Source organism: Notothenia coriiceps, unplaced genomic scaffold (genome assembly GCF_000735185.1).
Source record: "Notothenia coriiceps isolate Sejong01 unplaced genomic scaffold, NC01 NC01_scaffold00033593, whole genome shotgun sequence".
Lineage (NCBI taxonomy): Eukaryota > Metazoa > Chordata > Actinopteri > Perciformes > Nototheniidae > Notothenia > Notothenia coriiceps.
Genome location: NW_011366294.1, coordinates 4883 through 24429, shown reverse-complemented (window position 1 = coordinate 24429; position 19547 = coordinate 4883). Strand labels below are relative to the sequence as shown.

The window sequence follows — 19547 nt, the reverse complement described above, 5'->3', positions numbered from 1 at the left end:
GTTGAAACTGGACGGCATGTCAGAAGAAATGTGGATGTGTTCAATGCTATGTCTTAATCATATTAAAGATTTCAGTTTGTTTTCAAATGGAAAATTGGATGTCAACATATAAAGCAAGACAATAAAATTTTACAGAAAAATATATATATTTAAAAAGGTAGGTTAAGATATTTTCTTTTTAATAAGGTAGAACAACAAGGAAATTGTGTATTGAATAACTAAGGAGTGATTTGAGGAATTCAACAAATACTTAGAAGGCTATAAAGACTTTATTAAATGGTAGTAAATCACATGCGTTGTCAGGCTGTCCTCACATTAATATCCATCTGTTTTGACTTATGTCCTGACACACCTTGGGTTGACACCCGCTATAGGGATCAGAAAGACTGAACATTTATGGTCACATCAACAAAGAAAGGATTAGCTAATCTTGTGTAAAGTACTGGCAAAGCTTCTGTAACACAGAGATAATGCAACATAACCAACAATCTGCTTTTCCCCAATGGCTACTACTCAAAGGCAAACAGTTATACAGTATATCTTATAGAATCATATCAATCTATTGTGCATATTTGTCTTCAAAAAAAAAAATATTTTCATCTAACCAGAATAAAGTGGAACTTTTAGCACAAATCCTCGTCATAGGGACACCCACAAACACAGACCTTCATTGTGAAAAGCATGGTGTGATTTATTCAAGGCTTCCTCATAAGTGAATTACAGGTAGAGTTATTTGTTTTAATGACAGAAAATCTATTATTGCAACATCCACATATTCCCACAGTGACTCCCGTGCAGAAGCAAGAGGCGAGCCGCGTTGAGTCAGGTGTTAATGTGACGCAGGACGCGGCGCAGCGACTGTCCATCTCGTGCAGTGCACATGGCAGGAAGGGGAACGGGCTCCGTCTTGTGCTCTGCTGTGTTGAAGTGACACTTCTTGAGATGGTTCGACATGCTGGGGAGATCATTGAAACCCCATGATGACACCGGGCTGAAGGCAGTGCTGAATCTCCACACCTGCATAAATAAATAAAAAAGGATTACTGAATGAAGAGGTCAATGCATACTAATCATTTTGTGAAGCTGCATTCCCTTCTTTTGTTACAGCATCCAAAATGTTATCCTAAACAAACATTATATATCAGTGATGCAAACACAGCTATGGTGAAAAAATAGAGAACTATTCGAAGCAGAAAAAAAACAGCGTAATATACCATCTGACAATGACAGATTTTTCTTTTTGGATATTTTACAAATCACTCCCCTTTCAAACTCTATTCTTGTTATTTTTAACAACTTATAGTATTTTATACCTGTTAATAATTGAGTCTCTAATGTCTCATTAATAACTATAATGATCATATCAAGGTGTGCCTTAACCTCACTGAGCTGAGGTTATTTGAGCCTCTCAGGAGCGAGCTCTCTTCCACCTGGTTGTAGAAAAGCTCTTTAAATTCGTTAGCATAGCTAGCTAAGCAGATGCTAATAACAACAGATCGCCACTGTGCTTACAACTAAAGACACAGCCTCGCAAACACTGCGGCATGTGTACGGCTCCTTATGGGTACTGCAATATTTGAAGAGCTGGAGCAGCGTTCCGATGCTCTCCGTTACACCTTCCAGACGAGACATAACCACGTGAAGACCTATGGTGAAGACACGTTACGTCGTGTTGTGTTCAATGAACCTGTCCTTGGCCAGGAAAAACAGGCACTCGCTTGTTTAATTATTTTGCGATCTAGATTTCTTCTTCTTTTTTGAAGTGAGAAGTTCGGACTGACGGACCCACCCCAAAACGAAAACTCTTCGGTTCTCCACGAATTACACAAGTCACCCAAATCAGCGTTAAAAAAGCGGGAGGCGCCGAAAAGCGACTAATTTGCATCACTGATATATGTTAGGGGCACCCTCCTGAAAAATCTATCTATTTCAAACAGATTTGAAGTAATTATTCTTTAGTCTATGTTGGCTATGTATAATATTGTAGCATTTACTGTAGAGCTCCATCAGCTATTGGAAATGTTTCCTTTTGCAAAAGCACTTTTCTCAGATTTCAGATACAGATTAAAGGAAATATTAAAAATAACTGACATACAGTAACTTTATAATACAGGTTTTCTACTCACTCTATTTTTTATTTGCCATGATACATTGCCAGGGGTACCAGGGCAACGTCTTCGCTCCCATTGCAGCTCCACTATGCCTCTTATCTGGAGGAGGCTGGCACACACCTCCCTCATAGTCCGTGACACCAGAGACAGCTGGCACAGGCTGAAACTGTCCAGGAACCCAGCTATATGCCACAATATCTCACTGGGAAGCCCACTAAGTTGGTCCGACTGGAAATCAACAGGAAGTTGAGCCCCTGGGCAAGGCTGAACCCCAAAGGACCTGAGGTGCCTGTCATGAACCACTTTGGCCCCCTGGGTGGATGGGTAAAACCTTCGCTGAGAGAATGTGCAGCCATAGTATGCCAGCGGGCAGCGGTGCTCCATCCAACCATTGAGACCAGCGTGAATGTCACCATGGACATTTATGAAATGGGAAGAAAACTGGTCCCTGCGCAATGACTGACCACAGACGAAAGGGAACATATGCTGGTAGCGAGGGTTAGGAGGGAGGTAGCGGTTATGTGGGACTGCCTCGACCTCCAGAGCTTCCAAGACAAGGCAGAGGCGGAGAGTGCGGAAAGGGCTGGGGTAGGAAAGCTGGGGGGCCGCATGGTCACAGGCAGATGCAGAAGCTATGTCCCCCACTCTAGTGTTGGTAACCAAGATGGCTGCAGGGAAAGTGAAAGTCTGTGTGCCAAAGTCAACACGGTAGCCATCAACATAGACTTTGTCAGAGATCCTTCTACACTCTCTGGACTCCTCTAAACAAAAGAACAGCGCTGCTGTGATAAGATCGATTTCTCCCAGACCCATGGGGTCTTCATCCTGCTCCAAATCTGAGGTATCTACTGCCTTGTCCTCCATTTTCGGTCGCAATCTATACAGTGACCTGTCTGGGAAGTAACCTTTCCGTCCATTAGGTAATGAACATTGGCCCCTAAAAAAATTGTAGTTGTGAAATTTACGATCATGCCCATGGTTTTCTAAAAGAGCTAGCCCCCTGTCTTCAAGCAACACATGACCAGCGCTCTGTGCCACTCCCTGTCTGACATCCCCCGGAGATGCCATCTGAGGGGTGACGGGCTCCTGAGAAACCCCAGCGTTCATGTCTTCTTGAACCTCAACAGGAAAGGCCTCCATTGCTCCCGACAGTCGTCCATTTGCAGGTTTTAAAATCTTTGGATCTGTTCCGTTGAGAGCCCCATTTCCTATCAAACAGCTAGAACAGACACTTTGTACCTCCATGTCTTTTTTATTTAAACCATCAGTGGCTACTGGTGTTTTGATTTCTAGTTCATTCTTAGGGTCTCCATTGTCGCTCAATGTACTCATCGGAGTAACAGCTCCACTGTTCACACACTCTGTGCTGCTGTCAACAGAGTTGGCATTGCTAACAAAGTCCAAAGCAGCAGCTAAGCTTCTTGCCGTCTCCACTGTGGCCTCGTAGAGTTTACCGAAGTGCTCCTCATTCAAGCCATTAATTCCACTGGCAATTCTCTCCTTTGCCAAAACTGACGGGGGAGGTTGTGGCTGGTGTGAGGATGATGAGTGTGAAGCTGTATCAATAACGGTGGAGGCCTCAGGGGCAGATGTAGGCGAAGATGAGTCCGTTTCCCTGTTTTCCTTACTAACAAGGAGAAACGGCTCTCCTTCTGCAGTGGGTGACATGGCAATCACTTTGAGGGACTCGAGTAGTGTACGCTGGTCCTGAAGAGCAAGTGCCATGTCTAGCTGCTCCACCTCCTCCACTCCACGGCTCAGGCTTTCATAGGAAGTGTAGTCCAGGCAGCTAACGGGCCATCTGTTCCACTCCATAGTGCAGCACACCACTCCTGCTGGACACACATCGAGGTGAGCATACATTTGGTTACGCACCAGGTTGGCGGGGCAGCCATAGTCTCTGTTTAGGCAGGGGACCCTCATCAGTGGGCACATAAGGTGGTGCTCAACAACTTTGCAGGAGTGAAATACAGCCCCACACACTAAAGGACAGGTCATAATATCACAAGAAATGTCTGGTTGAGTTCTGAAGTTGCATCTCTGATTGAAGCAGGACCTACAGTGAACATGATCTTCCTCCATCTTCAGACTCAAGGGGTGGAAGATTCTGAGTGTGAGAAAATCCACTGTCCTGTCAAATAAGCAAAAATAGCAAATATTGTCAGTATATGATGGGATAAGACAAAAAAACAGAGAGCACGGCTTCAATTTGTTGTGTCAGATCTTCTGTTGCATGATGACTTTGTGATAGTAGTGTTTTAAAAAAATGTGTTGCACACATATAAGGTTTGGTGTAGTAGCAGGGATGTTAGCCCACTTGTAAATGGCTGCTATATTTACTTCAGACCACCAGATGTCAGTCACATTGCTTGCTGAGATCTGAGCCCAGAGCATACAGTATTAATTTGGAACAAATAGGAAGAAATATAAAAAAGAAATCTTAAGGTTTTGTCCAATCAAAACATTTATATCTGATTGTGTACAGAGTGCTTGTGGGATTTCCTATCATTAGTATAAAAGGGCAAAGCTTGATGAGTTCTTGAAGACATAGTGTGAAAATAATTAATGATAAAGATAAGTATTACAGTGCAATTAATGCTGAATATCTCAGATATATAATATATATATATTTATAACAGACATAAAGGACGTTTATTGACCATTTATTTCATTACATCTAACATGGTTGCAATTGTATTTGGATAATTGTGCAGAGATACTACTGAAAAATGTAAACTTCTGCAACTGAGATGCACATCTAAGATGCTACTGCTGAAATAACACAGAAACTGTATTCTGTTTCCATAACCATTTTATCAACAATATATTAAGGGCATTTATATTCTGTCACTTTTACGAATCAGTCATCGGTCACTTTACGAATGCAGCTTGCATGGACATTGTCAAAATACATCATCTAACGTTAAGTAGTCACTGAGCCATAAACCGCATACATTTTTGTCATAACTAAATCCTGAATTGTTGCGAGATTGAGCATGCAACGATTCTGTTTAGTTGTAAAGATTAAATCAGTTTAACTTAACAAGTAGCAAAAACAGAGCGCATATACAGATGGCAACCGAAGTAGCTTCCTACCAGGAAGACACAGTAAGTCGATTGTAACTAGCTTCACCTTAGACCTTTAAGTTTACTTAGCACAATCAGCACTGTATTAAAAGGAACCGACGATGAAAACATAAGCTTTATAAACAGTTAACAATAGTTTTGTATGCCACCGTACCTGTTGTCAACATTTATGTCGCTGTTAAACCAACTTGTTTTGAAAACAATGGCAAGCTAGCTATCCTAGCCGGCTAATGTTGGCTAACAACAGCTCGGAAGTTCACAACAAGCTAACAGCGAGCTAATGTTAGCATGGAAGTAGTTCCTCACCTTATCGTTGCGTTGGTAGAAAAATTTATTCTGAGATGTGTATTGTTGCTATATATAAATACAACTAGCTGTTGCTGTAGTTGTCTCCTTTCAGAAAATGCTAATGACAGCTATTAACTACAATCCTTGTCATCCAGCCCCTTTTTTTCCCTGTTCAAAACTTTATTGACCAAGATGTTGAAACATTTACAGTATAATTAAAAGGCCTGATGGCTCATATCGACATTATAAAACGTCGATAAAAAAGGTAAGAGAGAAAAAATAACATAATTGTATTATATAGATATACACCGAACCGCTTTGTAATAAAAAAAAAATACAATAATGTTAAATCAGATTTGTATTATATAGATACAGACCGAACCGTCTAATACAAATACAATAATGTCAAATCTGGAAGGTATGAGTTGTCAATAAAACGTTGTGCATGTGTCAATAAATTAAACATATCCACCAATAAAATCTAATAATTCAGCTAAACGTTACATTGAAATTACCCTCTGCTTCCTATAACAATTGTATCTTCACCAAACAGTTAAAAAAAAGTGCTTTTAATTTAAATGAGTTATACAAATCTGAATTACATTTCTTTGAGCTGTTCATTTCGACTTGGTCTACTTAATCCTGTTTAAAAAATATTCAACAAACACTGGATTAAATGTTTAATGATATACTTATTTATATAAATAAAACTCAAAAGTTGTATTAAATAAACTTAATTATTAAACGTCTTTCTTTATTTATTGAAAAACAATGAACATGCAGTAACCAGTAACAACCAGAAGAGGGCAGTGTCCTCTTATTGTTGCTAAACGGCCTCCTGGCGAGTAGTGGTTGGACTTCTGCAGTTAACTGAGCCACTTTTGGAGGTCGGGGTCACCGACAAAGCAGCCCCCCTGAAGCTGGGAGGGCTGACTAATTGACACATCAGCAGGACAGTGCTTAGTAATACTGAATACACTTGTCATGAGGTGTTGAAACAAGTCCATGCAGTCAGTGGGACCATCACCATTTACATGATTTAAAAATAAAATGAACAATGAATTGACAAAGATTTCTCATACAACTCTTAATACATTAAGCTAATAAGCAGTTGCCGACATACATTTTACAACAACTTTAGCTGTATTAGATTAAACCTGACTAAATGTGGATTTTGCATTATGACAGCATTTGCAGACAGGTTTTAATGTGATATTTGCATATTTGATTTCCCACAAGACAAAGAATTGTGTTATTGAAATTATTGTTTTACTGGTTCATATATAGTATGTTTGCTTCATTTAATAAATGGCCTTTTTAAAGTTGCCAGGCAACTATAAAACAATCTGATACTTGAATCCTAATGTTAAGGCCAGCATTGAAAGTATGATAACAGACAACTAAAAGGCCTTTGACTGATTGATACTAGCCTGCACCAAGATTACGGCAAGCAATCCATAGACTAAAATAGACTTCTACAAAATGTTGTTCAAAACATTCTCTCCTGAACAATACTAGCCAACATCACCAACAATTATATTACAGCTTAAGTCAACGCACACTTGCGGTCAACCCACGCAGACAGCAGTCCTAGAATAAACCGAGTACCGCTGTCGCCCTTTGCCCTGAAGTGTGGCTGCAGTATCCAAGTAGTCTCTGCTTCCCAAACATGTCACTTTTATTCAGGTTCAATATCAGATGAGGCCTCCTGAAGCCCCGAGCACCAGCAGTGGCAGTGTCATTGCGACTCTTTTATACGTTTATTTGTGATTTATACCGCCTGGCATGAGTCACGACAGGACCCTACCAAGTGAACTGCATGGCCCCCAGGAATGAGTCGTGTCTTTGCCTGGACTCATCCAGTCTTCATCACTGATGGGCTGATTAGTTTCAGAACTTCAATTTACAACTGGTACAGGGGGGGGTAAACTCCTGCACTTGGGCAATAAATCAGTGATATAGCCTACTCAAAATATATATTTAAAATCATTTCTTTTTCAATGAAATAGGTGTTGTCTCATGTCTAAGTCTGTTTAGGCCTGCTTAAATGCCATCAATGATCTCCATTCAAACTCTAGATGGCGCAATGCAAACTGTAACTGCTGTCCATGGTGCCGAAAACATCCATTGTGGAAGTCAGGTAAACTCAAATAGTGAACATATCATATATTTATTACGAGAGACAGGGGTGCATGTCGTCATGTCTGCGTGTTGTAAGTGTTTGACAGTTTAAAACCGTATAAACACCCAATACATACACTCAAGAGCTCAGCTGTCATATAATTAATTGGTGGCCTACGCCTGAGAGAGAGACCCGATATCTCTGTCCTTCTCAAAATACCAGAATTATAGATACATCCAATTATTAATTTAAGCAGCTATTTATGATGGGACAGCATTAACGGGATACAATCATTATAGCAGTTATGCAGCTAACCACATTTTTATGATAGTGCTGAAGAGATGACAGTACTGATGTTGTTTAACATCTGTACCACGAACATTTCCAAACTTGCTTGTAAAATACCATGCAAGAGGTAATCATATTACTAGTAATGGCAATAATTCAGTATCCAACTATCTTGCATAGCACCGCAGTTGCTCCACTGATGTAATGTATTATACCTGGCAGCATAGTTCCAGGTTTTTGCAGTCATTTTAGCTCTGATAAAACATTACCCGTCTTAATGCATGTCTTAATATGAATAAGAATTAGACATGTTCTAAAGCAAGACGTGCAAGCATTGGAAGCAAATACTGAAAAGGCGATGGTTAACACGTTCGAGTTGAGAGAGAGAGAGAGAGACCGAGAGAGGGAGAGGGAGAGAGAGACAGAGGGATTCAAGTGATACAGCCGAGGACCACGCGCTACAGAAGACGGACGAAGGCATGTCTCCAGGACTCAGGTAAGTTTTGATGCAACAGACACAGAAAAAGCAGCTTAAACTATGTAAGATGTAAATAGAAGAATGGAAAAAGATAAACAGATTATAGGTTCATCGAGGCATTTGGGAACATACTATTATCTTGAGCTTCTCCCTGCTCTATTATTATTCGTTTATTATCATTATTATTTTAGTATTATCATCAATGAAGGCTACTTTAGATTGCACGGTAGAAACGAATAATGTAAGGTGCGTTTGAAAATAAAAACAACCTTGGCTGTCTTTTATTCGTTCTCATGTAGAATTGAAATAGGTGGTGGCTATGAAAACATGTAGTTTCTTGGCTTTATTTATATATTTATTGTATTTATTTATAGACACTAGCTGAGTCAAATCGGGAGGGATGTCTGTGAGGATGACGAACCTGGGCAACAGTCCCAAAGACGTCCTTGTAATGTGTTTGGAAAGCACGCTGTCCACGGTTCTGAAATCTGTCTGCATGATTTTTCTCAATGGACAGCGAGCACAGCACCTCAGCCTCTCCCGGTGCAAAGTGTAAATAATCGATTGTTTGAGACATTTTAAAGTACCTCGCTGCTCCTTACAGAGCTAACCACCTGCACGGTTGGGCATTTCCCAGTGGATTGCATTCCTGTTCAGCCAATAATGCTCGCTGATCAGGTGGGTGTGAGTTAAATCCCTTGCTCAAAGGCACCTCGATGTGAGCTGATGGGAGAGGCATGACGACTGTTGTCAGCTGTAGGAATGTAAATCAGGGCGTAGATGGAAAGGAGCATGCGTGCTTAGTCAACTCTTCCCACATACCAGTGTAGCACATCTGGCCTGGTTTTCTCCAAGCTTACATTACACAGCAGTTTGTCTTCTCTCTCTGCAGGTGCGCGTGGATATGCCCCGGGTGTCGTGCTCACAAATCATGGTCTCTTGGATAAACGTGGATGTATTGTCAGACAGCAGATAGTATGCCTGCACAGTTGGCACGGATTACGCGATGTGGCAAAATATGGCACGCGTAAAGATGGGTCTCCTCGCTCTTCTGTTTCTCCCCGCGTTTTTCTTCCGCGCCTTCGTGGTCTCCCACAGCAGCATCTATGAGCGGGCGGCGGTCCCCCGTGCGGTTGTCCGCTCCGTGGCTCGTATGGATGGAGACGTGATCATCGGCGCGCTCTTTTCCGTCCACCACCAGCCGTCTGCGGAGAAAGTAGCTGAGCGGAAGTGCGGGGACGTCCGCGAGCAGTATGGCATCCAAAGGGTGGAGGCCATGTTCCACACGTTGGACCGGATCAACGCGGACCCACACCTCCTCCCAAACATCAGCCTGGGCTGCGAGATCCGCGACTCCTGCTGGCACTCCTCTGTGGCCCTGGAGCAGAGCATCGAGTTCATCCGTGACTCCCTCATCTCTATCCGGGATGACAAGGACGGGTCCAAATGGTGCATTGACGGCACCCCGTCCCCCCAGCCTCCACCCAGCAAGAAGCCCATCGCTGGAGTGATCGGACCCGGATCCAGCTCTGTGGCCATTCAGGTGCAGAACCTCCTGCAGCTCTTTAACATCCCGCAGATCGCATACTCTGCCACCAGCATCGATTTGAGCGACAAGACCCTGTTCAAGTACTTCCTGAGGGTTGTGCCCTCGGACACTCTGCAGGCTCGGGCCATGCTGGACATTGTCAACCGATACAACTGGACCTATGTGTCTGCAGTGCACACTGAGGGTGAGACTCCTAATCACTGACCTCTCATACAGTCAAATCACTATATATTGTTGTTGTTGTAGAAATGTCACCTACAATCTCTTCAATGTGCTCAAGTATTAGCATTTAGCGTTTTAGAGAGAAACCTACATTTGTTTTAATATTTCATATAGCATTTGGAAAATATTCAGGATACTTATACATTCCCCCCTAACATACGTTTTACTTGAGAGATAATTATATTTACACTTTCTCCATGTCTCTGTCTCAGTCAGTCTTATCAGAGCAGGTAGTTGCAGCCACACAGACATGTGCCTCCCTGCGTATATCTTCATCATCTTCATAATTTTTATGTTGTCTGGAGATGAGGTTTGATGTGTGGACATTGCTTCAAGCATCTTCCCACGCTTCTAATGCACCATCATGCAGCTTTGTTTGCATTTATTATTTAACGTGTAAGTATAGTGTATGTTTAGTAAACAATGATGTTCTCATCTTTTACCTTTAAATACAATCTTTCAAGGTATCCTCCAACTCTTACTCCTTGGATTTTTTTCACATGCTTTGGCATTGTGGAACCAAAGCTGGAGGTTTTTGACTGTTATTTGTACTTGCGGCAAGTTTTAAAATCAAAGAACATGATTGAACCTTTTGAGCATTAACAATGTAGGTGTCTCTTTAGAAATGTTAAATTAATTTGATGGTTAAGTCAGGAGGGTGAGGCAGGGATGAAAATGAAAGGAATGTTTCAAATCTTTACCAGATTTATGGAAATTAAAATAAATGTCTTATCTCAACACGAACCCTTGCAATAATAGCTTTTCATACTATGATGGGCTAGGTTCACAACTGGTTGGGTAGACAGAGTCATTACTGTGAAGTGAATTATGTCCATAGTTTTTTTTCCCAGTCAGTAGTTTGCACCAAAAGCACAACTGCAGGCTATATTGCATACTTCACTGGGGGTGAAGAACATCTTTGGAAAGTCCCAATATAGTCATCTGATGGCGAGGGGCTTTGACACAGGTTGCTGTCCGATAGATGGAGAGGTCGCTGTAGTACCTGACCACATAACTAGGTGGCGTCAGTTGTCTGACCTTCAACATGCACCTGGTGCCTCTAGGCAGCAACATGATTTACTCAAATGTGAGGGATAAAAGTAAAATAATTTCCAAAAATGTTGCAAAGAACAAATGTGTAAGCTATAGTTGAAATTGTGTTTTTGTTCTTTTAATTGCACACACTGTACATACAAATCCTTACACTTTAGCTTCAATTTCCTAAGAGAAAACAGAGGAGTTTGGAGCAACTTAGTTTCTAACTGAGACTTCACATTCTAATTTGTTTGATGCAGACCTTACTCTGACTCTGAGTCATATGTAAACCCACTTGTTTGTTTAGCTCCATCTCTGAAATAGTGGTCACGACTGGCTTAAGCTCATGAGTTTTCTCCTTCCACCACTGTAGACAAGTTACAAATGCAGCGCGTTCCCTTAGCAACAGCTAGAGCTGTGAAATTGTATAAATTGCCTTTCCTGATTATCATCAGTCTGGTGGGAATACAAAAAGCAGGTTTTTGGTAGTCATTGTCAAATGGGCTGTCAACTAATGCACACACACCTACCTGTCTCACAGCCTAGATGGAAAAAGTAAAAATAATTGCATACCATTATTCCCATTTACCAGTCACAAAATGAAATGAAGCAAAATATCCTCAAAGTACTATTGGAAAACCAACACAGGCGCCCGTTGTGGGCCATAGTAAATGCATTACTGTGACGCCTATTTCATCTATCGTTTTTTACTGCTCCATAAAGAGCCATGCCACAAATAGATGGAGTATTCAGTCTACATCACCCATATTAAGGGACACGGCAGACGCCCCAAGGAACCTGTACTCTCAATAAGGCAATTGCATTTCAAATGTTTTCAGAATTCTGTGGATAGAGGTATTTATTTACTTTTTGACAACACACACACACACACACACACACACACACACACACACACACACACACACACACACACACACACACACACACACACACACACACACACACACACACACACACACACACACACACACACACACAGAGAGAGAGAGAGAGAGAGAGAGAGAGAGAGAGAGAGAGAGAGAGAGAGAGAGAGAGAGAGAGAGAGAGAGAGAGAGAGAGATGTTCAAGCATGCACAAGTGATTGGATTGTCTGTTTAATCCAGCTCTCATGCTACAGAGCTGTGGGCTTTATCAACAATCCAGATCGTGACACAGTAGTCAAGCACTGCGGTCCGCATGGAAATAGAAGATTTGTACTAAAACAGCTTTGCAGGGCTCTTGATTGTGATGCTGTGCAGTTAAAACAAGGATAGCCATCTTCACCTCTTTTGGCTTTGATTGCAATCAGGAGCCAGGAAATTCTCCGACACTCATTACGAGAGGATCTGAATTTGACGCAATAAAAACAACCGCTGAGGGGGGCCGGGGGAGAGGGGTGGTTGTTTTAATGTCACTGTTGGATATTAATTGTCCAACAGTGCAGTAATTAGAAAGTTGAAAGCATTTAGTTATGAAGGCATGCTATGGTTGGCACTAAAACATTTTATTTTCAATTACAATGAGGCACTTTTTAGCGCCATAACCAGTGTATTCACACCATACTCACAATCTGGATACAATGAAAATACATTTTACAAGGAAGATCAAGATAAGGACAGAATGGTTTCCGTCTGAATTCTCCCTGTTTAGTAACGATCCATTTTCTTCCTCACCAATAGGAAACTATGGGGAGAGTGGCATGGAGGCCTTCAAGGAGCTGGCCTCTCTGGAAGGCTTGTGCATTGCCCACTCGGACAAGATCTACAGTAACGCGGGGGAGAAGCACTTTGACCGCCTTTTGAGGAAACTACGGGAACGTCTGCCCAAAGCTCGTGTGGTGGTGTGCTTCTGTGAGGGCATGACTGTCCGAGGTCTCCTGATGGCCATGAGGAGGCTGGGGGTGTCCGGGGAGTTCCTCCTCCTCGGCAGGTATGGATGTGTTGTTTTCTATCGTACCTTTTGATTCACAGTTGACAGCATCTCTGTGGATGGCAAGAAATCGGTTAACAGGCTGGAAGGCTGCAAGATGCTGTGTTGTCTTCCTGATGTGCATGTCACCAAGGCAACGGAGACGTATTAGATCATATTCCTATAGCACTGAATAGAAATGTTCTCCAGCTATGAATAATTGGTATTTCTGTCAAAGACACAAAACTAGAGAGGGAAACAATGCGTCTAGTATATTCTCTACAAGTTGGGCGGTCTCTCTTTTGCTTTTTAAAGGCAATGCCAGTGATTAAAGCATAAGAGAGCAAAACAGCTACTCGTACACGTGAGGACATCAAGAATCAACCGAATTGTCAAACTCTTTTTTTTTTGGATATTCACTCAATATTTTTCTTTCCATTTCACCTCTTTCTTGATTTTCTTTTTGACAGTGTTGAGTGACAGTGGCTGTAGCTGCAATCTATCTGAGTCATTGCAAAAGGGCAGACAGAGCCTTCTCACACACTTACTGTATACAGCGGCACATTACACCATTAAATAGTACTCAAGGGACATTCACACTTGTGAGTAAAATTCAACAACTTTGATGCTCCTTTCAGTTCATTCATGCGACACCTCTCCCCCATCATTTCAGAGAGGGGCGAGGTTTTTTGGCGTTGGTCTGTTGTAGGGCACTTGTCAGCTGCTTGTCACAAGAGGAGTACATTAATAAGACAGCTAAGGATGACTGAGACTTGTAGCCAAGCTAAGCAGTATTTGTTGGAGATAAGCACTGCATGAGTGCAGCTCAGGATTCCAGCCATCATCTTCAAACAGGAGAAATATCCGAGACAATATACTGAATAGTAGCTTCTGTCATTACTGTATGTTCCCTCAGATTTTGGCGCATAGTAGTCGATTGTTTTGTACCTCTACATTTCTTCATAAAAGCAAAAGGTAATTTAGTCATACAATTTTCAGAATATATTGACCATGCCTGATCTTAAAAATATTTTAAGATTACAATATTAAGATGTATTTACCATTGATGTTTAAATAAGATTGAACTGTACATACTCACTGTAGCACTAAATGTGTAATAATTTGCAGCAAAAAACTATTCCCCAACAAATGGGCTGTTTTTCAGTCATGCTCATTTATTTACCCGATGTTTTCTATTTTTAGACCCTCCAGAAAAACGCGATTCTGCGATCGCAGAATTTACCGCATAATCAGCAAAATGGCGCAGATTTTTAAAAGGCCGCATATTTATCAAAAGGCCACATAATCCCCGCATTTTTCCACACAAAGTTGAGAAGAAAAAAAAGTTAACTCGTTTTGACGTGACGTCATCAACTCGCGCATCACAGAATGTAAACAACACTGTATAGAGCTCATTTACCAACGAACATTTCTACTAAAGACCGGGCAAAAAGTGGGGGGAAACTATTCTGCACCCCGTGCAACTGTGTGTTGGAGCATAAGAGAAAATCGACGGTGGCGACCCACTTTGATTCATTCAAACATTCGAAAATGCTTTCTGCTGCTGCGGACAAGAAAGCCATTCAACTCACGTTCACCGAGGGATCAACCTCCAAAACCCTTTCGAGGGCTACAAGAAACGAAGTGAGTAGCCTACAAGATTGAAGCTGGTCAGATAACGAACGAGTAAATGAAAACAGAATGAAGCGGAGAAGTGTGTGTGTGTGTGTGTGTGTGTGTGTGTGTGTATGTGTGTGTGTGTGTGTGAGATTAAAATAGCCCAATTGCTTTTACAATAAATAAACATTGAATGTGTTTAATTGAATAGTAAAGGGGTTTAACGTTAGTGGCAGGTTGTGTGTGAGAGGGAATAAATAAGACAGCCCAATATTTAAAAAAATTGTTGTTCTTTTCCCCCGCATATTTAGCATATTTCGCAACTTTCCGCATATTTCGCAACTTCCCGCAATTTCACCGCATAAAATCACATAAAAACCCCGCATGTTTAATCGCATAATCAAGGATTTTAGCCCGCATAATCAAGGAATTTAGCCCCCATAATCAAGGATTTTAGCCCGCATAATCAAGGATTTTAGCCCGCATAATCAAGGAATTTAGCCGGCATAATCAAGGATTTTTGCCCGCGTTTTTCTGGAGGGTCTATATTTTGTTCTTACAAGGCTTCAGGCTGAGAGCCACAGGCAGTATAAAGATGTCACATTGAGATATGGTTTAACGCTGTATTGGTTTGAGTCTTTTCATGGGATCTGTTGACAGTAGGAAAACTGCAGACAACCTCAAAATGGCCTGGTTGAATAGCTACAGCATCTAATAGATGTCAATTAGTACACCTTGTTGCATTTACTTGTATGAATTTACACACATAGGATTATCCAGTCGAAGGAACACTCCTCTATTGGCAGGCGCTGAAGGATTTGTTTATTTTCATTGCCATTATCCTTGAGGAAGCCTTTTCTATTTCCTGTCATAAATCCCAGTGGTAGAAATAAAGAGAAGAAAAGTGTGTCTCTTACCAGCCTCTGTTTATATTGTATGTGTTATATTCAATGCATCCATGCATATTTAAGATCTTGGCAGGGGAAACCACTCTTTCTTTTCAGTTGGAGAACATGCCTTTTAAACTATCCATTATAATGACACTCTAGGGTTACATTCCTTTCCATATCTCTCCTTTAGCTTTTTTCCTCCATAGGAGACGGTAAAGTGGGTCTTTTTTTAGCTTTTGTGGAAGTCTCCATGGGCGTAAGAAATGCTTCTGGGTCAGGGAGAGAGGAAAGAAAGATGAGAGGTAAAAGAAAGAGAGGGAAAGAGAGAAGGAGATAGACAGAGTGTGTAAAAATGACAGAGAGGAAGTCTGGGCCAACACAGATGCTAAGCCATGTGTGTCTTTCCCGGCATGTAGTGATCAACTGAATGAAGCTGTCAGACGCATATTATCTCATCAAAGGGGTTTTCTTTTCTTAATTCATGCTTTCACCTCTAAATAAGCCTCTTTTATGAAGTGTGTGTGTGTGTGTGTGTGTGTGTGTGTGTGTGTGTGTGTGTGTGTGTGCACAGAGAGCTACAGAGAGTTGTAGGGATGTAAGATTCACAAAGACAAACAAAGAGTGAATGAAACAAAGTGACACACAGGCCACTCTGTTGTTCTTTCATTGAACATCTTCTTCTTTTCACGCTCTCTTTTATTACTGCAAATGTATTTTAAATATATCTAATATGCATCAAGGCACCAATTGACCATGTGTTTGTTTAAGGGGTCACTTATAGTGATGAACCGGTAGCCAAAACATGGCCAGAGGAAGCATAATGAGACAAGGTCATCAAAGGTATCTCCTTAATCAGACTGGCACTGTTGGAGTCCTGGCTTTTTAAAGCTTTGTTTTCTATTTATATATTCTACTGCAGCATCCCCATCAGGCCAATCAGATTAATAATTAAAATGTCAAATCATCAAAACAAAAGGCATCACCCCTCATCACAGTTAACATACAGAGTTAACAATACAACATTGAGGATATTGTTGTTTTTATCATTGCACTGCCTTAGGGTGGTCAGTATAATTTGTAAGCCAGCAGGTTTCATCAACATCAGTGAGACGGTGAGACAGTTATTGGTTTATACGTCTCCTTGACCTTTTACATCTCACCATTTTATAGCACAAACTAAACCGCTTAAGAAATGGCATACAAGACATAACAAATATTTGGGAAAATCCAAGAGCAGGCAATGTTGTGGATCTCATATGTGGAGATGATCATCCAACTCCACAGAGGCACAATACAGTCTACATAAACTTCAAATAGACATGCAGAGTTCTGGACGTGAGGGCTTTTGTTTCAGCTGCTCGGCTAACCTGCTCTTCAGACGAGGGCCAGGTGTGGCAGTGTGCTCGACCCACTTTATCCCCGACCTGCAGACTCTACTCTGCATCACTTCAACACTTTACATCCACTCTGCTCGGCTATTGTCAGTCAACAGGGCTCTTCTCTTTCTCTCTCTGTGATGTCCATCATGATTTTGCCTACAGTATCAGCTGCCTCCAATAATCTACAACATGTACACACGGTATACACGCTCAACAGACAACATTTATCCCCTGCATACACTCTGGCACACAAATAGAGACACCCGACATACATGACCCACTTCATTGCAATGAAGAAGACATGATGTCCGTAGTTTTGTTTTGTTAAAGGACAATAAGTAGATTGTATTAGATGAGTCACATATCCTGTTTAGGCATAATAAAGCGAGAAGCACAGAAAATCCATTTATAAAGCCTCATTAAAACTGAATAGTGTTTGCACTTGCACTGGAAGGGATTAGGAGAGTCTATCAGTTCTACAATAGGTTGGACGGTGATAGATAGGAGTAGATTTTAGATTATTAGCCACCATGAGAGAAGTAGAAAATATGTGTAATGAAAGACAAAGGCAAACACAGAGGAGATGAGAAGGATAAGCATGGCTGGCTGTAGATTGTTTTATGTTATCGTCCCTGATCGTGGACCCTCGTCTTTCAGGGGAAAAAGGTGCAGTAGACGTAGTGTGACACCTCAAAGGAGCAGTCTGGTATGAAAAGATAGCTCAGCAAAGCATGTTACTTTGACACACGCTTTGTTGACATTTCCTTTAAAGCTGCACTACTCAATAGTTGAGATAAATATTACTAAACGTAATGTGAAAGGTGCCACTTAGTTGTAGTTACAAACTCATTTAAAGCCACATTGTGAAGTATTGTCTTGTGTAGTTTGGAGGACTTGTTGCATAAAACACATTTCATAAAAGCCTCATTACCAGGCTAATGGAGATGTCATCTGATAGAGGAGTCTGTGGGAGTTGATGTTTTTTCATAAAGCGTTTTCTTTTATTCTATAAAGTGTTGCTCTACCTTTTTTAAACTATCAAAGACATAATTCAGAAAATGGCAGAGGCATGACAAACCGACCTTGCCGAAATGAGTAAGCACAACATGACTCCAAATCATTTTCTCAAAGCCTCTCTGAAGCTGGTTCAGCTTTAACCGAACACGTTTATGACAGAAATAATTCTCACTGTAGGGAGGAATCATTTGAATGAGCAAGCAGCAGCTACAGGTGAATATAATACATAATATGAACAGAATATAGGAAACTGAAATAAAGTCTCTACTCCAGGTTATCCTTAAAACAGCGTTATCATCTTGAGAGTACAGCCACAAGACTTGTAGAGTGGCGTTTATTCCCATCAAGCTTAATGGGGCGTATTCATACTGTAAAGCTTCCTGGTGCATAGTCCTCCAAGTGATACAATTCTGACATGTTCTAAGAGTGTACACTCACTGTCAAGACTAAATTCCATATAACCCTTTTTCACAAAGCACCTTAGCCATTAAGAGAGCTCCTAAGGTGAACCACTATTAGGAGTAGGGAGGAGGGCTTTTAAGATGCTTAAGAGCTTCTTAGGCAGAGGAGAAAAAATATATATCCTCCCATGCACCATCCACCTTGGCTTGAGCTGTAACATTTGCATTTTCCTTAAAAAGGTTTTACGCTGTTCTCAGAGCTAACATTTGCTGATTCTGTTTGCTTCCATTGCAGTTTATCTGTTCGCTGTCTTACTGCAGATTAACACGCCAACCAAAGCTGCATTTTTTTCTAGACAGGACAGAAATTGACGAAACCTGATTGATTCTTCCCCAATTAATATCAAACTAAGTACTAACATGGTCAGCATGGTAAATAACCGGAGAGGACAGAGTGTGCTACATAGAGTGCACATGATACTGTAAAATGGCCACAGACTCCTTGCCTGTTAATCAACCACAGAGAACAATGCATTGCTCCCAGGAGGGTGCTGCCTTATTATTACAGATCCACCAGCAGCATGTTCCTGTTAGGTAGCTGTGAACAGTGCCCGCAGCCAAAAAAAGGCTGTTTTTCCATTTATACATTTTGTTTGTCGAGATCATTCATATCGTCACCACAATCTTTGTTTTACCATAAGAATAAAAAATCCAGGCCACGAAGACACTTGATAGGAGTAAAATGTGCCTTGCATCACACATTTGGCACAGTAATCACAATTGGACGTCGAGAGTGTACTCAATAAGACTATGAAAAAGCTTTCTGCCTGCCAACAATTGAATGCGTAATATGTCTGCAGTTTCAAATACAGCTGATTCAGCTGCAGGTAAAACATTTATTTACTCTTTTTTTACATTTGTAAATTACAGCTCTAGCCTTTTGAAGATAGATGAAACACTCAAAACGCGCTGATTTCTTCCAAAAAGGCAGCAAAAGACGTTTTTGTTGCAGTTAAACACTCACATAAGTGAAGTTGAAACTTAACACTTCTTTTAAATAAACGAATGGTTCGTAAACTAGATTTTCTAATTCAACTAGTGAATGTGATAAAGTATGTCTGTGAACTGACAGAACGCACTGTATCTCTGAGAAAT

General features: G+C 41.1%; 2 protein-coding genes across 3 annotated transcripts; one reads left to right on the top strand and one right to left on the bottom strand.

Annotated features, from left to right (window-relative positions):
* Positions 1-254: 254 nt before the first annotated feature.
* LOC104961664 (F-box only protein 30-like) lies at positions 255-5636 on the bottom strand. 2 transcript variants are annotated; one of them, XM_010789993.1, is made up of 3 exons: positions 5505-5636; positions 2127-4242; positions 255-1017 (listed from the first exon to the last, which is right to left on the bottom strand). In XM_010789993.1, the coding sequence occupies exons 2-3, from the start codon at positions 4191-4193 to the stop codon at positions 823-825; spliced, it is 2262 nt and encodes a 753-aa protein (XP_010788295.1). In that variant the 5' UTR covers positions 4194-4242; positions 5505-5636; the 3' UTR covers positions 255-822. The 2 variants fall into 2 exon arrangements, with proteins under 2 accessions (XP_010788295.1, XP_010788296.1); XM_010789994.1 differs by having other exon boundaries at positions 2127-4237.
* A 2681-nt stretch (positions 5637-8317) lies between these two features.
* Positions 8318-13143, top strand: LOC104961665 (metabotropic glutamate receptor 1-like). Its single transcript, XM_010789995.1, has 3 exons — positions 8318-8392; positions 9267-10107; positions 12860-13143. The coding sequence occupies exons 2-3, from the start codon at positions 9381-9383 to the stop codon at positions 13141-13143; spliced, it is 1011 nt and encodes a 336-aa protein (XP_010788297.1). The 5' UTR covers positions 8318-8392; positions 9267-9380.
* Positions 13144-19547: the final 6404 nt, after the last annotated feature.

Coding starts and splice junctions, on each gene's coding strand:
- LOC104961665 (XM_010789995.1), top strand. CDS start 9,381: ATGTGGCAAAATATGGCACGCGTAAAGATGGGTCTCCTCGCTCTTCTG. Junction 10,108..12,859: donor GTCTGCAGTGCACACTGAGG/GTGAGACTCCTA, acceptor CCTCACCAATAG/GAAACTATGGGGAGAGTGGC.
- LOC104961664 (XM_010789993.1), bottom strand. CDS start 4,193: ATGGAGGAAGATCATGTTCACTGTAGGTCCTGCTTCAATCAGAGATGC. Junction 1,018..2,126: donor CATGGCAAATAAAAAATAGA/GTGAGTAGAAAA, acceptor TTATTTATGCAG/GTGTGGAGATTCAGCACTGC.